This window comes from Rattus norvegicus, chromosome 1 (assembly GCF_021556685.1).
Source record: "Rattus norvegicus strain SHRSP/BbbUtx chromosome 1, alternate assembly SHRSP_T2T, whole genome shotgun sequence".
Lineage (NCBI taxonomy): Eukaryota > Metazoa > Chordata > Mammalia > Rodentia > Muridae > Rattus > Rattus norvegicus.
This window is the reverse complement of record NC_141534.1, coordinates 141,957,860-141,979,324: the sequence shown is the minus strand read 5'-3', so window position 1 is coordinate 141,979,324 and position 21,465 is coordinate 141,957,860. Positions and strand designations below refer to the sequence as shown.

The window sequence follows — 21,465 nt, the reverse complement described above, 5'->3', positions numbered from 1 at the left end:
AGCGGCAAACCTGGAGGTCTGTTTCTCAGGCAGGAAAAGGAGGAGCACACACCCACAACTTAACCAGTGACCTAATATCACTGTTTTAGATGTCCATTCAATACAGTACTTGTCAAAAACAGCTGTTCATAAAGCTGGCCTGACTTTAAATTCTCTTACAATACAGACAACTATGACTTGGAAAAGTTTCCAACTTGAACAAAGCATATTCATTTCAGCACTACATTCTGGGGTTCTAAAGAAAGAACTAAGTTGTTGATTATCTAACGCTGTCTGAGATCCAGGTACTGTCTTCCAGATTTAGAAACTGCAGTGGCTCCAGTGACAGAGAAGTCGGCTTAAAAAAAAAAAAAAGAAAGCTCTGCGCCTGTAATACAGGAACTAAAATCTGTCCAACCCAAGATGACACGTGTTTGCTCACAGCAGTGACTATTAACTTGGCAACACACATGACTGAGCATGCAAACATCGACATTCTAGTTCATAACAGAGACATGCTTCTTAGGCTGTTAGATTTTACACTGCTTTGCTTACCTGGTGCTGGCTCAGGCCTGTGGACAGCTAGAATTATTTTCTCTGGTGCCTCTGTCTCAACACTACAGTGTCCAGTGGTTTCTTTCTGAGTATTCTCCATCTGCAGGGGCTCCCCGGGTAGGAAAACACGTGCACTCTCTGAACCAGTGTTCTCTATCTCCTTAATCTCTGAACTGGACAGTGGCGGATTCTGGATTTCTACTTGTGTCCTTAGTGTGTTGGAGGCCTTGATCTGCTTGATGACGGCCTCCACGATCCTAGTGGCGGTCTCCTCTATGGAGTCTGCTCCAGGAGGCCCATCTGCAGCTTGGGTTGAGACCATTCCAAGTACAGTGGTAACGTTACTTTCCTCTCCTGGGACCGATGCCTGAGTCACGTGCTTCATGTCAGCTTGGGGGCCATTGTCATTGATAGCTGAGAGCCCTGTCTCTGTGGGGAGGTCCCTGGCAGGAGGCTGCGTTGTTTCTTCATTGTTTGGAGTCTCTTTGGATTTACTTGTGGGACAGCTAAGGTCTGTTCCCTCCAGTTTCTCTCTCTTGCAATCAAGTGGTTCTATCTCTGGGGTTATGACTTCCTGTAAGTCAGTGACACCTTTGTCCAGTAAAGCTTCTGGCAAACCTGGAGTCGTTTTCTTCTCTTGGTTTAACAAGTCTGAAATGTCTTTGACGTGGTGTAATGCATCCTCTTTTGTGGGCTCAGCAGTAGCTAGGAAAGCATCAGCCACTGTAACATCCTCCATTGCATTTCTGCTTACCTTACAAGCACTGGTTTTCCCTTGGAACTGAATGCTCTCCACGCTGACACTGAGCGAAGGCTGACTACAGCGGAGTGCCTCAGACGCACCACCTGGCAGCAGAGATGAGCCACTCTGCTCTGTACTCGAGGTTTTCTGCTCTGAATCGGCAGACAGACTTGTTCTTGGTGGCACCAGGTTCTGTACAGCCCCACCTTTCATCAGCGGGGAGCTCTGTGGGGCCACTTCCTTGTTGTGTTTAGTTTCTGTTTGCAGACAGGCAGAGGGTGTGTCTGGCGAGTTACTGTGCTGCAGCGCTTTCTCCCCGGCACACAGGGCTGACATAGGTTTTTCACATAATCTTGATATCTCCTGCCCAGGAGGTGGTGTTCTCTGGTCCTCCCTTGACATTTCTGAAGAATGCACATCTTCTTTAACAGAAGGACATTTCGTTGCTTTGTCTTTGCCACCTTGCCCCAGAGCTGTGGAACTTTCTGGAACCACTATACTGCCACCTTCTTCAGGCAGAAGAGAGTCAGAGACCAAAGCAGCCTTATCCACGCTTTGTAGCAAGGAGTCACTTAGCACTTCAAGTGTTGCTGTTAGGCTGGACCCCTCCTGCTCTCCAACACCTACAGGGCTGGTATTCCCCATGCTGGTCTGAAGCTCTACAGCAGAGGGTGTAGGTGGGCTGGCAGCCCCGTCTCCTACCTTATCCGTATCATTCAGATCTCTTCCATCTGGGCCATCACTACAAGCTGGAGCTCTATGGAGCTGAGGAGTTGCTGTTCCCTTTTCTTTCTGGGAGGAGACGAGAGAAAGTACGTCATCTTTGGTTACTGATTCACTCTCTGGACTGCTTGCCAGAGAGAAACTGCTGCCTCGAGGTGATACCTGGTCTGGCTCTAGTTTTTCCTCAGATTGGGGGACAACTGAAGGCAGATGTGGAACATCCTCAAGCGTGTTCACTGAGGGTGTATCTTGTCTCAAATCTTTTTCTTGGTTCTTTGCATCTAAAGCACAGAGATGACAAGACCCCACAGATTTCTGGTTGTGTGCTGCAGTGTCAGAAGTGACTGTGTCAGCTTGTGGGTCTTCTGGGCAGGGGGCGGTGCAAAGACCTTGCGGTTCTGGCTGCGCTGCTGTGCTTTCGGGCAGGCTAGCTTCGCCACTGCCATGCTCTATTACCGACCCGCCACTAGAGGTCTCTGTGCTCTGCGGACACGCAGACTCAGCAGAGGGCGTGCCGGCCCCTGCGATAGAGCAGAGCGGGGCCTGGCTATTCAGGCTCTGAGCATGCTGAGCACTAGACTCTGAGTTTTGTTTTGGCATCCCATCTGGTCTTGGCCCTGACACGGTTAAATCCAAGGATGATGCTGTCTCACAAGGGCATGCTGGAAGAGTTTCAAGTTCTAGTCCATCTAAAACCTTGTTTTCTGTAGCAGCAGCAGCAGGAAGCACCTGGGAGCTCTGGTCACTTGTGATGCCCCCCTCACAGCCTCTCTCCTGAGTCTCCATTCCTGGTTTTCCAGTGGGGATTTCTTCAGGACTCCATGCAGGTGAAGCCTCAGCAGGAGCGTCAGCACCCGTAGCACGGGCGGCAAAGACATGGTTTGTAACGTCAGCTTTCTGCTTGGGTTCACGTAAAGCTTGAACAGCAGTCGCCTCGGCGGAGCTAATGTCGGAATTCTCAAGTCTCTCCTTTGCGCTTTCCCCTACTTGAGGCTTACTGTTCTGGGTGGTAGCATCTGGGGTAAGTAGGCTATGTTCTAGTTCTCCTGCCTTTTCTGGGGCACCAGCATCTGTTGAAGAACTGTCTGGTAGCTCCCTTCCAGAAGAGTGCTGGCGCGCATCTGGTTCTGTGACCAGGACATCCTGCGGCACACTGCTCTCGCTGCTCAGGGGCTGCTGACACGTGGCAACTCCAGAATATTGTCTTCCAGTTACTTCGTTTCTGTTTCCACAGGATGGCAGGCCTTCTCTACCCTTCACTCCACAGTCGGGTATGCTCTGAAGGCAGCTGTCTTGATGAGATGCAGACCTAGAGTCCACCGCAGACGCTGGCTCCACCCCTTCCCCTGGTCTCCCAGTATCTTTATTTTTCTTATGAGAACAGATGAGATTTTCTTCCTCAACCACACTTGACAAGTCACAGGGACTTGCATCCTTCCTCCCAGGACTCCCTTGGCAGCACACAGTGCTCTTAGTTTCTTCAAAAGGAAGCTGCTGGTGGTCAGAAGGCTCTGGTACACAGGGCACACAAGATGAATCTTGTGTTGTCACCATTAAGGGCATGAGATTGTCCATCTGCTTCAAGTTTGTTTTCTAGGAGGAAATCAAAGATACTTTTTAAAAATTGAAAAGAAAAGGAGAGGGGAGACCTGACTAAGAGAAAAAGATGTCACTGACACTTATAAGCCAAGTCTCGTTGGATAAGAACTGTCTTTTCAGACCTTCTCAGTTATATATGATGCACATCTGCCCATATCAATGTACCCATTAGGATATTAAATTTTATTTAGATTATACTCCGTGACTGATTGCTATACTAAAAAGCAGATTAAAAACTAGGCCTCAAAGCCTTGTTTTAAGAAAGCACAATGAACATCTTCAAGTAACAGCCAGTGAGGACTCTTAGCTCTTTACAGGAGTGCAGTCTATCCATCTGCCTCAAATATTAATGTAAAACCAAGATATAACCAGTTTAGAAACCCTCTCAAGCAAAATATTCAGCCACGACACTATGTGCCCAAAATATGTTCAACTCAACATACCTATGCTTTTAGAATTAGGAATTCTATGTATCAGTCTGATAAAAGTAGGTTTTGGGGAATCCATTCAGAATATTAAAGAAAAGAGAGCACATATTATCACCAAAACCAAACTCTTAACTACTGTCAAGGGTTTTGTGGCTTGAGGGCACTAAAAATCTGATTAAAAAAATGGTTTTTAGAACCTTAAATTTTTTAGGTAATTTAGCTTTTTCACTTCTTTTCTGAGACAAGGAACTTGCTGTGAGAACTGGCTAGCTATGAAATGACTCAATCCTTCTGTTTCTGCATCCTGACTACTGCAATTATAGGCTCATATTACTATGCATAGTGTAAACATTTTTTAAAATTAATTATATGAACAAGTAAAGCAAATAAGAAAAAAATGGCTAAAACAATCACAGTTCATCAATGTAATAAAAATAACACAACACTTTTATATAAACTATCTGTCTAATCTATCTTCTGCCCTTAAATTTGTGTGTGTGTGTGTGAGAGAGAGAGAGAGAGATAATATGAAAAAACTAAATAAAATGTACAGTTAATCAGAAGTTATCAATTAAGCAAATAAAATAAAATTTAAAGTGGGGAGGGGTGGTTGCAGAGATGGCTCTCTGTTGGAGAATGTGTAAATCTCTTGCAGAAGGCCTGAGATTTCTATTTCCAGCACCCTACATGAGGCAGCTTACAAACACTTCTAATTTCAGCTCCCTGGAATTTGATACTTTCCTGTTTGCATTTATCTGCACACACATACATGCATGGAGGGTGGGATTCGTGTATGTGCACACACATATACACAAAATTAAGTTCAAATAAGTCTTAAAAATAAATGATATAAAAATATAGACATACAGAGAAGGCTTAGGAAAATAAAAACAACAAAATAGAGTTGCACCTTTGGTGAATTTATAATATCAAAATTCAGCTATAGTGCTATTTATTTGGTACATAATTATTTTAAAACATCTGTTCTCCACTTCTTGTCCACTGCAATACTTTTAAAGACAGCCATTAGCATATTTCACTTGTCTGTTTTATCTGTAAATATACTATGTAGTATATCATCAGATTGTGCCTGTTAATCAAAGCTACCATAAAGTTTGCAAAGAAGAGTATAGTGTGCTATCCTTGCTAAAGTCCTTTTGTTAGAGTATACTAAAAACCAGATTCTCACTAAACATTTATATGCTATATTCCTTAAGAGTATTCAAAATTAGTCTGGTAACACTCCATCTAAAAGTTGGGACAGCAAACCAACACCCTTAGTCTAGAATGAACACTGCAGACCAGTGAAGTAAGTAGGCAGTGCTATCTAAAGAATGGCAGAAACGGGGTTGGGGATTTAGCTCAGTGGTAGAGCGCTTGCCTAGGAAGCGCAAGGCCCTGGGTTCGGTCCCCAGCTCCGAAAAAAAGAACAAAAAAAAAAAAAAAAAAAAAAAAAAGGAATGGCAGAAACAACGCTGACATGGGCAAGCTGAGTTCTCTCAGTTAGGTAACTTCCAGTCTATTTACATGAAAATAACAGTCTGGAAATAGATCTCATTCATAAGACAGAAGAAGACTGGAGAGATGGCTTAGTGGTTAAGAACACTGGCTGTTCTTCCAGAGGTCCTGGCTCTATTCCCAGGACTCACATGATGGCTCACAAGTGTCTGTAACTCCAGTTCCAGGGGATATGATGCCTTCTTCTGACCTCTGAATGCACTGCATGCAATGATACACACACACAAAATGCATGCACATGATGCACAAACATGCATGAAAAGCAAAAAAACAACAAAACAATTGAACAAAAACATAAAAGATATTCCTAAAATAGAAAACAAGACAGAATAAACTATTTCATATCATCGTAGTGTAGAATTCTTTTAGCTTGCTTGTCTCAAAATTAATGCCTCTGGCATTGAGCTAGCCCTAGATGACCTCAAACAAAATCAGGCTGTTTCTAAATCAAATTATCTCTGAAATAAACTGGGTGGAAAAATGATCTAAGCTTAGCTTCTCAGATGCTACAGTTTCACCCATGTGACATGTATGCTATCCACAATAAATGCTACAAGGAGTCTATAATGATTTTATGTCTGGCAACCATTTTATCTTCAATGCTTAACTGGATTATAAAATCCTTATTTTTCAGATAGTCTTTTAAACTGTCAACGATCCATGTAAATACAGCAGTTCTATCATCATTCACTGAACAGCAGTGAAAGGTTTTCCTAAAGAGTGAGTTTCCCTCTTGTTCTCTGCAACAATTTAGAAACTCTGGCCTTCTTTAATTCTAAAACATTATAAATATAAACTTCTTTTCACAACAGGAAAATTTTGTTCCATTTGCTACACGTCTGTACACCTAAAGTGCCTGTGAGTATCTTCCATCACTTCAGAAGTCTGGTAAGAGTTTAGTTTAAAAATCTCAGTCCTCTAGGCTAGCAAGATGGCTCTATGAGTAAAAGCACTTGCCAGGCAAGCCTGAGGACCTAATTTTGATCCCCCAAAGCTACAATGAAAAGAGAACTGATTCCTAAGAGTTATTTCCTGACTTCCATATCCATAACCAATAATGAGGCCATGTGTGCATGTGTGTGCAAGTACATATGTAAATACACACATACACACACACACATACACAGACAAAGTATATATATTTTTTTTTTTGGTTCTTTTTTTCAGATCTGGGGACCGAACCCAGGGCCTTGCGCTTCCTAGGTAAGCGCTCTACCACTGAGCTAAATCCCCAGCCCCGACAAAGTATATTTTTCATATGATATATTCTGATCATGGTTTCCCTTCTCCCAACTCCCCAAATCTACATGCTTTCATTCTGTCTCTCATTAGAAAGCAAACATAGGCAAGTGGATGGAACTGGAAAATATCATCCTGAGTGAGGTAACCCAATCACAGAAAAACACACATGGTATGCACTCATTGATAAGTGGCTATTAGCCCAAATGCTTGAATTACCCTATATACACAGAACACATTAAACTCAAGATGGATGACCAAAATGAGAATGCTTCACTCCTTCTTTAAAAGGGGAACAAGAATACCCTTGGCAGGGAATAGGGAGGCAAAGTTTAGAACAGAGGCAGAAGGAACACCCATTCAGAGCCTGCCCCACATGTGGCCCATATATACACAGCCACCCAATTAGATAAGATGGATGAAGCAAAGAAGTGCAGGCTGACAGGAACCGGATGTAGATCTCTCCTGAGAGACACAGCCAGAATACAGCAAATACAGAGGCGAATGCCAGCAGCAATCCACTGAACTGAGAATGGGACCCCCGTTGAAGGAATCAGAGAAAGGTCTGGAAGACCTTGAAGGGGCTCAAGACCCCATATGAACAACAATGCCAACCAACCAGAGCTTCCAGGGACTAAGCCATTACCCAAAGACTATACATGGACTGACCCTGGGCTCCAACCACATAGGTAGCAATGAATAGCCTAGTAAGAGCACCAGTGGAAGGGGAAGCCCTTGGTCCTGGCAAGGCTGAACCCCCAGTGAACATGGGGAGGGCGGTAATGGGGGGAGGGTGGGGAGGGGAAGCCCATATAGAAGGGGAGGGGGAGGGGCTAGGGGGATGTTGGCCCGGAAACCAGGAAGGGGAATGATAATCAAAATGTAAATAAGAAATACTCAAGTTAATAAAGATAAAAAAAAAAAAAAAGAAAGCAAACAGACAACTAAAACAAAATATATAAAATAAAATAGAATAAAAACAAACAAATATAGGAAAAACAAACAGAAAAAAGAGCCAAGATAAAAAGAACTAGAAATATGCAGATACAAGACATAAACATTTGCACACACACAAGTCCTCTAAAAATAGAAAATTGGAAACCATGAAATAAAAGGAAAGGACCTGTAAATAAAGAAAATAAATAAAAAGGTCCAGATGAAGATTGAGTTTGTTCTGTGTTGGCCACCTACTGCTGGGCATGGGTCCTATCGGTAAATGTGGTTTGTATAAGCAGCAGGACTATTAGAAAACTAATTTTTCCCTTGTGAACAGTTATCAATTGGTGATAGACAGCTTCTGGGTTAGTAGGGGTGGGTGCTCATGTCCAACTTCCCTTTCGGTACTGGGGTCCCATCTGGCTTAGACCTATGCAGGTTCTGTGCATGAGACCGCTATATCTTTGAGTTCACATTCAGTTGCAAACCCTCTGATCCACAATGGTAACCTATATGCAAGACACACTAGTCGAATAGTGGCATAAAAGTTGTGAGAGCAACTAACTACTCTCTGAATGGGTTTAAGGTCATTCATGACAGAACTCATGCTGGACACTGCTCAGGTGGCCAAGAACCTGAGACCATATAGGCTTTGGGCTTAGGGGACAATCAAAGACTACGCTTCTGCTAAAAGAACATAGTAATAAAGTGACTCCCAACAAAATTCTGTTGTACTTATAGATCAGTGTCTGCTCAGCCATCAGAGATGCTTCAGTGCAACAGAGGCAGAAACAGAGACCCACAACAGAAAAAGGCGCAGAAAGTTTGAGAACTTGGAACACTCAGTTCTATATGGGATGTCTCCATCAAATCCCTCCCCGCAGAGCTCAGGAAACCCTGTGGAAGAGGAGGTAGAAGATTATAAGAGTCAGTGGGGATGGAGGACAGAAGGAGACAAGCTTCTCTGAGTAAAACCTAAGTCAAATATTAGGCCTCTACTGCTACAATCCTAATGTTAGCTTTGTTTCTTAAGTGGCAACTGCCTTAGTTTGCTTTCTATGTTGTTATAAACAACATGACTAAAGCCAATTTGGGGAAAAAAGGTTTATTACACTTTACAACTATCAGGGATGGCCCATCAGTGTAGGAAGTCAGGACGGAAACAACTCAAGCAAGAACCTGGAGGAAGGAGCTGACTGATCACAGAGGAACACTCCTGACTGGCTTGCTCTCCACTGCAGGATAATCTCTTGTGTGGAAGCACCACCTGTCACTAAATAGCTGAGGCAGGAATAAAAGGAGGGACATCTGGCTGAGACTGAGAGGAACTCTGGGAAACAGTGAAGGTGGGAAAATCCCCTGTCTGCAATGGAAGTTTGATGTATGAAAGGAAAGAGAGGTAACTGGCCATGTGGCAGACATGATACAGGATAAATGGGTTAATATAAGTTACAAGCTAGTGGGAACAGGCCTGGCTTATGGCTCAGGCTTTTTTCTTTAATAAGTAATAAGCCTCTGAATCATTGCTCAGGCGTGGTGGAAAAGCCAGTGGTTATACCCAACAGCTTGCTCAGCTTCTTATACAACCCTAGACTACATGCCCAGTGCCGGCCGAGCCTTTGCAACCTGAGTCAGGTGTTTCTTAATTGAGGTTCCCTTTTGCAAAATGACTCTTGCTTGTGTCAAGTTGACAAAATACTAACCAGCACAGCAACACTGCATACTATCAATGCTTTATAAATTTACATTCTGATTATAGCAAGGATCCCTGGGGGAGGGGCATGCACAGACACCTAACTAAAAGTGAAAACTCTCCCTTACCATTAGCTGCTGCTGGATATTCATAAGTTTAGAAATATGTCCAGTACAACTGTCTCCATGCGGTTCACAATGTGATTCAGATTCGGAAGTCAATGTATAGATGTCCAATTCTCGATGGTGCCTCACTGAATAGTCTCCATAAGGGATTTCATAGGATAAGCTGCTCCAGGAATCTGGTTCACCAGCATTTTCCCTGTAAGCAAACAATCTTTTATTAATATGTAACCTATTACTACTAGCAGGCATACATTTAATCTTCTAAGAACAATGTGATATTTCTGATAGCTCTTTGAGAATGCGGCTCCAGTGTTTCAAGGCTATGACAGCCGTCTCTATCTCCTTTTCCCTCTTTGCAAGAGAACAGAAATGGCTTAAGTGAAACCCAAAAGACAATCTCCTAAGAATTTTGCTTTGATCAAGACAGGGAGGTCTGCAATCTTTCAATAGTCAATGTCATGGCAACAATCAAATAATGAACTGTAAGAACGATGTCTTCAACCTGGTTTTCAATAGTAGCAAGACCCATTAAGACTGGATTATAAACAGGTTACACTATATACCAACACAATTCAGTTCTACTAGAAAGGAAGAGTCAGGTCCCCGATTCCTGTAAAACACTCCTCTGAAACAATAGAGGAAACATCTCCAGACTTCTAAGTCAACTACACAAGGGGAAATCACAATGCTATATATACTATTCTCATCAACACATTATAAAATCCTGTTTTATATGGAGTTCTGCTTCCAGGAACTTCAAGTTAATTTTTTATTTTAAATTTAGAAACTAAAACCTGATTGTGTAGCTCAGTGGTAGAACACTTGGCTACCAATTGCAAGACCCTGGGTTTGATCTCCAGTACCAAACTAAACACCAAAAATATGAAAACTTCCAACTTTGCTCAACTCATAAACATATGTGGTATACAAGTAAGCTCACATGAGCAGGGACATGAGTAACTTCTGGCCTAAGAGTAAAAACATGAAACTGTTTTGTTCTGATAAATGTAAAAAACTTCAGGTTTAATAAGGAGAGCAGGCTTACTTGAAAACATTTTAAAACAAGTGAACACAGAAAGAAGTAACATGTTCTGTCATCAATGTTCTGGTAATCTATCCAGCTGGGTTTGTTTCAAGACAAGAGGGTTTCTCCTCTACAGCACTTCTTTCACAGCACCTCTAACTTTACCTCTGCTCACAAGGTCCGCCCATGCAGTGTACCTGACATACTGGTTTTATGCTGTACGAAGGGATTTAAAGCTTTAAGATACACAGGGATGAAGCATGCAGTGTATCACTGTATATATTTTGGCACACATTAAGGAGCTTCTTCTGTTTTGGGTGTCCTTTTTGGAAGCTTCAATCCTAGGTGTTGTGTCCTTTTTTGTTAGTCAGACACAATGTATAATGCACAGAGCTGAGATTTCTGGATTCAAATCTAGCTATTGAATTTCTTGCCGATACGTTATAAAGTATCCTAATTTCTCTGGAACTTAGTTCTACACTCTGCATATAGGGATATGACAGTTTAATCACTATTTGAAGAAATAGATAAAATGAACATCAAGGGATAAGGACAGGGAAGGTACAGTTTATGTTGCCTGTTACTCCCTCTCCTGTGTCCGCCCACACATTCTACCATTCTCAAAGCATGAAAATTCTTTATATATAAAATCACCACATTTTTCATTTTAAAGTTACTTTGTTTAGTGTACTTTGCATCCACAGAGGATCTACTCAGCACCGTTTTAAGTAGAACCCTTCCTATATCTACCATTAGAGATTAAGTTGTCCCTTAGCCTTAACTTGGGTTACCTGAAGTTTACTTTGGAAGCTGTATGCAATGATTTTATTATAACTAAACCAAGTCTGGCAGGACACAAAAGCATACCTACAAATACACTATAGAAATTTTGTTTCTTTTAGTGGTGAATTAGGGTGTCCCAGATCTTTGAAAATAAAACAACATAACAACAACAGCAACAACAACAACAACAAACGGAGTGAAATGCAGATAAAGGAACTTAAATAGTACAGAAAACTCTACGGAGATCCCCACCACTTCCTCTTCCTCAACTCCCTTTTTAGATCATGGTGAAAAACTTACACATTGATGAAAGCAAAAGGTATTTTATTATCAACTGGCATTTATGCAGTATAGACATCATTTTATTACTATATTAGACAGTGTTAACTGTTTTAAATTGTCACATTCAAATCGATCCTGAAAAAGCCTTCAAACTTTCAAACTTCTTGTCAAAGGTGATTTACATTCTTTTCAAACATTCTTGTGAGCCTCAAACTGTGTGTGGTTTCTAGCATGGCTCCGGAAAACAGTCTTCTGAGCTCATCATGACTGCTGTGGTTTAGTTTCTCATCCTTAACCTCACCTAGGGACAAAGGACATGTGTCTTCTGAACAACACGTTTCCACTGTTTATTATATACTCCCTTGGCACATTATAGGTGCTCAGGTATTTGTTAAGATTCTACTCCAGAGAGGAAAAAAAAAGTAAGAGTTACTTTGCTTCTGAGGTGGGTGGACAGATAGCCTTTTTTTTTTTTAAAAAAAAAAAATCTCCAAATAGCCCAATGTGTTAAGTACTCATGATTTAAAAAAATCAGAAGCAGTTGGGCTGGAGCGATGGCTCAGTGGTTAGAGCACTGACTGCTCTTCCAAAGGTCCTGAGTTCAATTCCCAGCAACCACATGGTAGCTCGCAACCATCTGTAATGAGATCCCGATGGCCTCTTCTGGTATTTCTGAAGACAGTGTACTCATAAATAAAATAAACAAGACTTTAAAAACAAAACAAAACAAAACAAACAAACAAACAAAAAGACCCAGAAGCAACATAAGAATCCTGAAGACCCTAATAATCCAATGGGAGAAATTCTATTTAAAAGATGATTATTGGGTTGCTAATAAAAGATGAAAATAAACTGTAATAGATTACAAGGATTTTGTAATTCAATTTACACTGCTCCCCATTGTTCTTAGATTACAATATGATCCTCAGACTGGTGCAGAACTCATAATCCTTCTGCTTTAGTTGGCTTACTGCTAAGATTATAACCATGTGCCATCACAAAATGACAAATTTTGATAAATAAAAACATGAGAATATTCTTATTAGAAAATATAGAATAAAATATTTAAGACAAAAAAAGCATGTTGGTATGTATAATTTACTCTCCAAAGAGTTTCATGAAATATTTCTATATAGGTAGATACACAAAGATAAAGTATAACAGAAAGTTAACATACAAAAAGTTCACTGTACTATCTTTCCATTGAGTTAAAAATATCAACACAAAAAGTTAAATACCAAGAAATTTAATACATGCAGAGGTGGTATTAATTCTTTCATTTTCTGTAATTTTTATTTACTTAAGGTAGCAGGGAAATACTAATTCCAGAAAAAACTAGGGACTTATAAGATGTAGTGGCCTTGACAAGTTCTTGAAATGTATTATTTAATCTTCATGTATCTGCAGTTATTAGTCCTATTTAGGGTGAGGAAATTGAGGCTCAAACATTGTGTGTGTGTGTGTGTGTGTGTGTGTGTGTGTGTGTGTGTGTGTGTTTATTTACTAGCACTGATTTTTCTGTTTCTAAGATCAAATTTTACCACTTACAGAAATAACTTATGCTAACAGTTAACCTCTTTGAGCATACAATTTGACAAAAAAAAAAATGGTAAAAATTCCTTTATAAAGTGTGGCAATTAACACCCAGCATACAGCTGAAATCAGTAAGTATGAACATCCTCTGTCCTCAGCACACGATCAATAAGTACGGGAAGAATAGAATAATTTGATTACAAGTTGGGTTGGCTCCAACACCTGCGCTCTCCCATTATATACAATGCTCCTTTTGGTAGAAAGGACTGATACACACACACACACACACACACACACACACACATTTTTTGGGGTGGGAATACCACAGAAGGAAGTATCAAAGGTCATTCCAAGGCATCCAAGGTAGAATGAAAAACTTCTCTTGCTGAGTCAAATAGTGTGCACTCCAGGCAGAACACTTTCCAGGACACAAACATTCTCTGATCCAAAAAAAAAAAAAAAAAAGTTTTCCGAGTCCATCTGCAGAATTACTCAACAGCATGTTGAAGGTAAGCACTGTAACACTCTAACCAGATGCAGCAGAACCAGCCAACCCAAATCTCCATTGGCTACATGTTCCAAACTCAAACTGAGCATCTTCAGCTGTAATGAAGCACAGCTAACCAGGAAGGCTGTTATGCTGCAAGGGTCATCCCCATGTTAGCCACAAGCTGACCCACCATACCGCCTGACTGGAAAGGAGGAAAATGCTTTGCTATACTGGTTTACCTGAAACTCACCTCTGCCGAACTGAGACTTTCCTCCCTAGAGGCTAAGCCACAGGTCAGTTGGAGGAGTATGCGGAGTGTTAACCTTAGAGTAGAATTTCATTTACAGTCTGGTCTAAGAGTGATTGGGATTCTATATACCAGAGGGTTTTCAAATGTTATAAGAGAGGAAAGTGTTCAGGGATCTGGGGAAGGCAGGGAGAAATGCCAGAAAAGTAGGAGGAAATAAGAAGTGGGTGGGGAAATCACAAAAATATGGTTTGTTCAGAAGTGTTATAATTATATCTGATCATGCATGAAACTCATTTGAAAATCAAAAGAAATGGCAACAGTAGCTTTCTTATAGAGTTGAATTAAAAAATTAAAGACATGAAAAAAGAGATATGAGCTGGGAGAAGATGAGGAACACACAGGATATACATGATTATCTCATTTTATTGCTAATATTTACTAACTGCTTAGGAAAAATCAGATATTAAGCCACGCACATGTACCATTCCATTCATCCTCTTATATAGTCATAAAGATTGTTATTGTCATCCCAACTTGCAGAGAAGGAGGCTGAAATACATGTTACAAGGAACGGACGAGCTTAACCTACATCCAGTCACTGGAGGATGGTGTCCTCATACTGCAATGCCATCTATGATAGCGAAAGACACCTGAAAATTATTTTGAGTGTATCAGCATTGCTGATCAAAATCAAACTGTAATTAAAGAAATTCTTACAAAAATAACTTGAAGCTTGAGAAGACAAATATAAATAGGCAAAATAATTTCAAACAAATGATATAAAACTGTCCCAGAAAGTCCAATGTTCAAATGTAGACAGAGAACGAGGCAGGCGGAATTATCTTAAAATTTTTATTTTTCTCACAGTAAAAAGTCAAAACAATATCAAACAGCAAACACCTGTTTGCTAATTTAAATGGCTTATTCAAAGAGAAATAAATGTATAACCTCTTCTACTCTTACTGAAATTCACTTTACATAAATTTAAACAAAATTAAACATGAATCTGTTAACATCACTGTACTAAATATTGAAATTGCCTGTTTAATAAACAACCATATGAAGATACTATAATTCTATAAACAATTTGTTAAAGAAACCAGTAATTTTAGATTGCAATAGAGGTATTATTCTGTAAATACTTTCGTCACTTGAAAAACAAAATTCTGGTTATCAGCAAGGAAGTTCACGTGGCGATATGCTAGGCCACTGAAGCTCAAGACAAACCCTTCACCAGTCGGTTTCTAGTGACCTCACACATTTTTAGAAAGCCTACTGCTTTGACTTTTCAGAATTTACTACTGAAATATATTTACTTCATCTATCAGTTCGACCAATAACTTAAGTCATGATAAACAATTTTTCATAAACTAGTATGACTTTCATCTTTCCTCTAATCTGCTTTTGCAGCAACATTTAACATTATTCTCCCTAGTAACAGCACTGTGCAATAGAGTAAGTGAAAAGGAAGCAAACTTCTCTATTTATGATAAAGAATAAAACCTTTCCCCCCCAATTCATTATAAAGAAAAAACTCTAAACAGCACGTGACAGCTGGAGACTGACGGGGAAAGACTTCATTACCCCACCAAATAGATACTTCCCTTAGGCCTGGGTAAAGCTGAAAACGTAACTGAATAGGATTTAGGAGGCTTTAAAGCCCAGGTCATAATTAGTTCTTATTGGTGATTATTATTTATTATTATTATTATATCACAGGCATCAGAAGAGCAACTTTAATAGTCATGTTACTAAGGCTGCTCTAATTTACTGATTCCTTTGAACCAATGTGAAATGCTGGAAGCAAACTATAGCTCAAAGTAAACGCAATACAGTTGTAAAGGATTATCTAGTTTTCAAGAACAGCAACAAAAAACCACATTTAATCTTCCAAGTTACAATACCAATATTCTGTATATAATGAAATGTAAATAATCTCCAGTTTAGAAAGCTACAGTGCATGAACAAATTTTTACTTATTTATTTCTTTGTTTGTTTCCAGCAAAGTATTTGCTTAATTTGGTGGTTTTTGTGGACTCCTGAGATTATTTGTAAAGCTAAACACAAAATGTTTCTTTAGATTATATTTAAAATGGTAAATGAGGCATTATGGATATCTAAATTTTAAGTTTTGAAAGCATGTATACTCTAAAAGAAAATTTGTTTACAAAGCTCAGAAGATACCTATTAAAATGTTAACTTGCTATAAAATGCAAATAGAAATCTTATTAAACAGGAAGGGGCTGGGTCAACATAAGACGTCATTGCTATTCCTCTGTACTTGAAAATGTATTAAGTTATAATAATAGTATTTGTTTCAAATGTTCATACTGGTCTTTTTGACCTATGGATAAACTCCCAAAATCTTGTTGAAAAGAACATGGCATTGTATTTATAAATGCACTGTACCTACAGTCCATCTCTTCTATATAAATCTCTAGCTCAGAGACTGCACACAGACTCATTTCTAAAACTCGGTGCCTCTTCTTACTGTCCAACATTAACCACCACTGCAGTAGTTTCAAATTATGGCAACATCCAAATGGAAAAATTTAATATAATATGCAACAGAAGTCAAACAGAAGTCAATTGGGCATATTAGTTACTTGTTTCACAAATTTTACAGGATCCAGAACATATTTTTCAATTCTAGAATAATATTAATTAGAAGTTGTTCTCTAGAGATTCCCTTATGGCATCCAAATTAAGTCTATAACTGGCGCCAAATCCGGTAGTTTACATAAGTAATTCAACAAAACTCAACATCCCTACAGTAGACTTCAACTAATACCAAGTAACTTAGCTGCTACTCGACAGTCAACAATTTAGCTCTCTCCTGTTTCACCTCACAACTTCAAGAATAAAAAACCAGGCTTAATGCTAACATGCACATAAACCCTCAACAAATTAACTACAAAGAAAGAAGACTTCTCAGACTTAGTACACTAGTCATTGAGAAGTCCAAAGCCACTTGTTCAGTTACAACAAAACACTAGTGAAGAGCGGCAGGGAAAACTAATAGTACATCAGTTTGGAAGCTGATACTTACACTTGTCTGGCCAAACACCATGAGTATCTCAAGCCCATCCTATTTGGGTTCTGGATTCATACTATCACTTTAAGAAAAGATAAAAACACTCGGGCAACCCTCTCAAGTGGGGTGGGTGTTCTACCCTGAGCCTACTTTTGACAAGGAACTGCAAGAGCTGGTTCCTTATTTGAGAGCTCCTGCAATACCTTTCATGAAACCACATCACTATAACATTGCCAAACCTCAATGGGGCTTACGAAATCAACCACACCACCACTGAAATGAAGCTGGAAAGTCTAAAGTCCAGAAGAGCGAGAACTAGACCAAGGGGGAAAAGAGTCACTTTGCTCAAAATGGAGCAGTCATCTTAGCTAGGTATTGTCAGATAAATATTCACATACATGCAGATTCACTAGAAATTTTATAGGCTTTCCTAGTCTTCCTTTTGGGGGGGTGAGGTAGGGGATGTATTGTTCCCTTATTTACTGCTATAAGGAAATACATTAGGCTGCATAGGTACAAATAAAAGAGGTTTTTTGGGAATAGTTAAGAGGCTAAAAGTTAAGGCCACAGCATAGCTCTGGAAAGACCCTCCTTGGCTCCAATCATCTCATGGTGGATGTTACTGATTCCAAAGCATGTCTGCAAACAGGGGTCATGTTACTGGAGAAAAGCTGAAGAATGACTTGGGGGTTAGGTTTAGACTTTTGTGACAGCTTTGGTGAAAAGAACTGCTTTCACCTCTTCCAAGTGTGGTCCTGTTGGACTTTAGGGCCATCTAATGTGTCTCACCCTCTATGAACACTGTCCTGAGGATCAACACATGAGCCCAAACCCCCATCCAAACCATAGCAAGAGACAGAATTGTTACTGCCCCTGAGAACCAGCTCTGGAGAAAATACAAAGGAAAAGAAGAGCCAAGAAGACACATAGTCTGAGCAAGTGGTGTCTATCATCAACACCAAATGTCTGTCTGTTTATTCCAAGTTTAAGTGGCCAATGATCAAATAAATGTAGATGTTACACCAACCTATCAGTGAAGGTGCTCTTCTGATACAGGAAATACGCATTCTCCAAGCTCCTCCTAGACAGTGTAAAATATAACCTTCTTATGTGCTTTTTAATTCACAAGATTTACTGGCTACAGCATAAGATGTTCATTTAATATAAAAGTAAAGTCTTCCAACTGCAGAACTACTACTAATTTTCATAAGAACAAGAAACTAGGTTTGCAATGTGAGTGTGGAGAAAATGTACTGGTACCAGATAACTTAGAAAGAGCATTTTATTTTCTTAAGCCAAATGTCTATAAAACTTTAAAGGTATAAGCAAGAACTACAAATATTAGATTTTTATAAACTTTCAAAATAGCATTAACATTTCAAAAGTTTAGATATGCTTGGAGAAGGCTCAGAGGGTAAAGTGATCTCCAGCTCCACATAAAGAGCCAGAGGTGGGACTCAAACCATTAACCTCAGAGCTGGAGGTTGGGTCTAGGTCAGGAAGATCCCGGAACCTCACTGGTAAGCTGATCTATGAACAGAGAATTTCCCGGTTCAATGAGATACTGTTTCAAAAAATAAGGAGGAGAACTTAACTAAGAGTCAAGTTCAGGCCTCTAAATGTGTATACATAGGCATGCACACCAACACACACTAATGTAGACATAAATATATTAAATAAATAAAATTAAGGTAAAAATGAAAAACTGTTAAAGAATTCTAAAATTATAGTTATCTCATTCTATTTAAGCCATTTGGCTTCTAGTAGGATGTTCTTTTATAAATTGTGTTTTATAGAAAAGATTAAAAGAATAACCACACTGCCATCTCCAGACTTTATAGAAAAGAAAATGTTAACTAGGATAAACCATCCCCAAACTACAAATAAAACATAAGTAATAAATGTGTCTGGGGAAAACTCAGGCACCTAATTTATTAATTTTACTAACTAAAATCAAAATAAAACTTTAATTAAAGTACTTAAGGGATACAAATCCTTCTCTGTGTCTTTGGACACTAAACATTTAAAAGAAACCTTATCAAAATGATTGTTATACAATGCCAGCCAATTTAGGCGGCCAAAGGAGTTTTGTTCCTGGTTTAAGTAAGAATGTTAATACGAATGCTTTCAAGAAAACATGTCACTAAAAACTGTCCTAACTCGCCTGTTTACAATACAACTAATCATAGATATTAGTGATGGAGCACAACAAAGCCCATCACGGTTAAATAACTGAAGGATGAGCTAATACATGATAATATGGAGAAGCCTTCTACTTTAAGGACACGCTGTCAAAAATCTAACTACTAACTGTAATGGATGTACAGGGTTATATTTCATTTTTTAAATCATGCTAAACAACTTCACTCCATGCTAATGATACTAAATTTGAATCAAAAATTTTTTGCAAAGTGGTTATTCAGTACAACTATTCTATGAATGTCTTATTAGCATATATTAATTATACATATTTTGTGACATTTTTATGTATATATAATACATTTGATAATTTTTACCACTCATTAATCTCTCTTGTCCTGCTTAAAAAACTCTAATTCCCCTTCTCCTCCCAACTAGTTTCACTTCTACTTTCAAACTTGAGTGTGTGTGTGTCCATGTCTATGAGTAAATTTCATTAAAGTTGTTTACAGAAACATGGGTAAAAGTTGTTTATGGGAGCACAGGTAACTCTCCATGTGCTATACCACTGAGGAAAATATCTCTCCTTTCTCTGTAAATCATCAGCTGTATAAATCCTTGGGTGGCGTCTCGTGAGCTATTTTCCTTTCCAGGACAGGGTTAATCAACACATCTATTTTTGTTTTCTTTGCTTAAGGATCACTTCTACTTCTGCTCAAAATAACTGCAAGTGAAATATCCTTTCTATTGGCACGCTTCTAAAGACACGTTAAAACTAGTAAAATAAAAATGAACGAATGTCTTTTTCTAAGTGATTCTTCATTTTCTGATCTGTATCTATTAAAATCCCATTCTCCGAGTATGCTAGTGTAGATGAAGCTCTGTAATTTTGCAAATCTAATGAGAAAACTCTGAGCCTAAACATTACATGGCAACAGAGAACGAACACTTGCTCAGGCTACTTGACCTCCTACAGCAGAGGGGAAAGAAAGAAAAGATGCTTGGAAAGGCCCTGGGAGTCTAGCGACCTTCTGTCCCTACCTCCTAACTGCCTTGGAGTTCTTAAAGCAATGCTAAAGCTAAACTTTTGGAGCTGTACAAACCCTTGTTTTACTACCCATTTTGCTGTTTTCTCTCTCTCTCTCTCTCTCTCTCTCTCTCTCTCTCTCTCTCTCTCTCTCTCTCTCTCTCCCTCCCTCCCTCCCTCCCTCTCTCTCTCTCTCTCTGTGTGATGAAGATAATGTCCTCATCCCCAAAGAATATATCCAGAGAGATCTGTTTGTCTGTCTGTCTGTCTCTCCAGACATGAGAGAATGAGTGTCTGAAAAAAATGCCTAGTATATGGTAACTGGAATTATTGTTTTATAAAGTCCATCATTTTCAGAAAAGACATGCACCGTGCAATTTTTCCAGTACAAAGCCAAATAAAGCAATCCTAAAAAGATTAGCTAAATATCTTAAAAATAAAATGTGTAAACCAGATTTACAAATAAACAATTACAGTAACGCGTTAAAAACCTGATAATGCTACCAAATATACCTTTTTTTCCCCAAAAGTCAGACTTGTGACTATAGCCTTGGGCAAGCCACTTAGATACTCTAGGAACCACAGCTCATGTTTGTTGAGATGTTTTAAATGAGGGGCGACGAAAATCTCCAAAGCAGTACCATACACAAGACAAGGTAGCTATTTACATCTGATAAATTCTAGTGTCTTCCCCATCTCTAACTTCCATCCAGTTCTACTATTCTGTCTTTACAAACCACAAAGACCCAGATCAGAGACTAAGGAATTGGAGAAGTAACACACAAGATAAATGGAAGTCAGGCCAGCATTGATTTGTCAAGGTGTTCTAGATTCTTCTCTCTGACCATTATTTTAGAGCAAACTTTGCATATATATTTCACCCTTTCACCTCTTAAGCAAAAGCAAAGGCCCCAAGCTTGTTTTGTGATAAGCGATTGTGATCTGCTTATCAAGTCCTTACGAGGACCCTAAAAAGGCAACATGGTGTTGACAACATAGCTTGCACCACAGTCCTGTGTTCTACTGTGAGATGTGCACTCCAGTTTCGTGTAAGAGTCTTGAAAGTAGGACTCAAAAACACACAAACATAACTCCCCTGAGAATCATTTATACTTCCTACTGCCCTATCCTGTGACTGACTGCCTAGTACTTAGATGGTGGGTCTGTGTTCTGCACATTTACAAATGTCATCAGGAGAATTCAGGCTAGGCGTAGTTGTTACTTTATGGGCCTGTGACCATGGGCAAGAGACTTCATTTCCTTTGCCTCTGTTTCTACAACTATAAGATAGAGATAATAGTATTTATTCTATCCACTCATCGGGCTTTTATGAGATTCAAAATGTAAGACATTAGCTTAAGTGTAA

General features: G+C 39.4%; 1 protein-coding gene across 36 annotated transcripts in view; it reads right to left on the bottom strand.

Moving 5' to 3' along the window:
- The window catches only part of Akap13 (A-kinase anchoring protein 13), a 305,582-nt gene that overhangs the window by 138,777 nt on the left and 145,340 nt on the right, over positions 1-21,465 (bottom strand). For all 36 annotated transcript variants that reach the window (XM_087655380.1, XM_087655383.1, XM_087655382.1 and 33 more), the window contains 2 exon segments: positions 9,541-9,733; positions 535-3,592 (listed from right to left, as the gene is read on the bottom strand). In XM_087655380.1, the coding sequence (XP_087511506.1) occupies positions 535-3,592; positions 9,541-9,733 (3,251 nt within the window).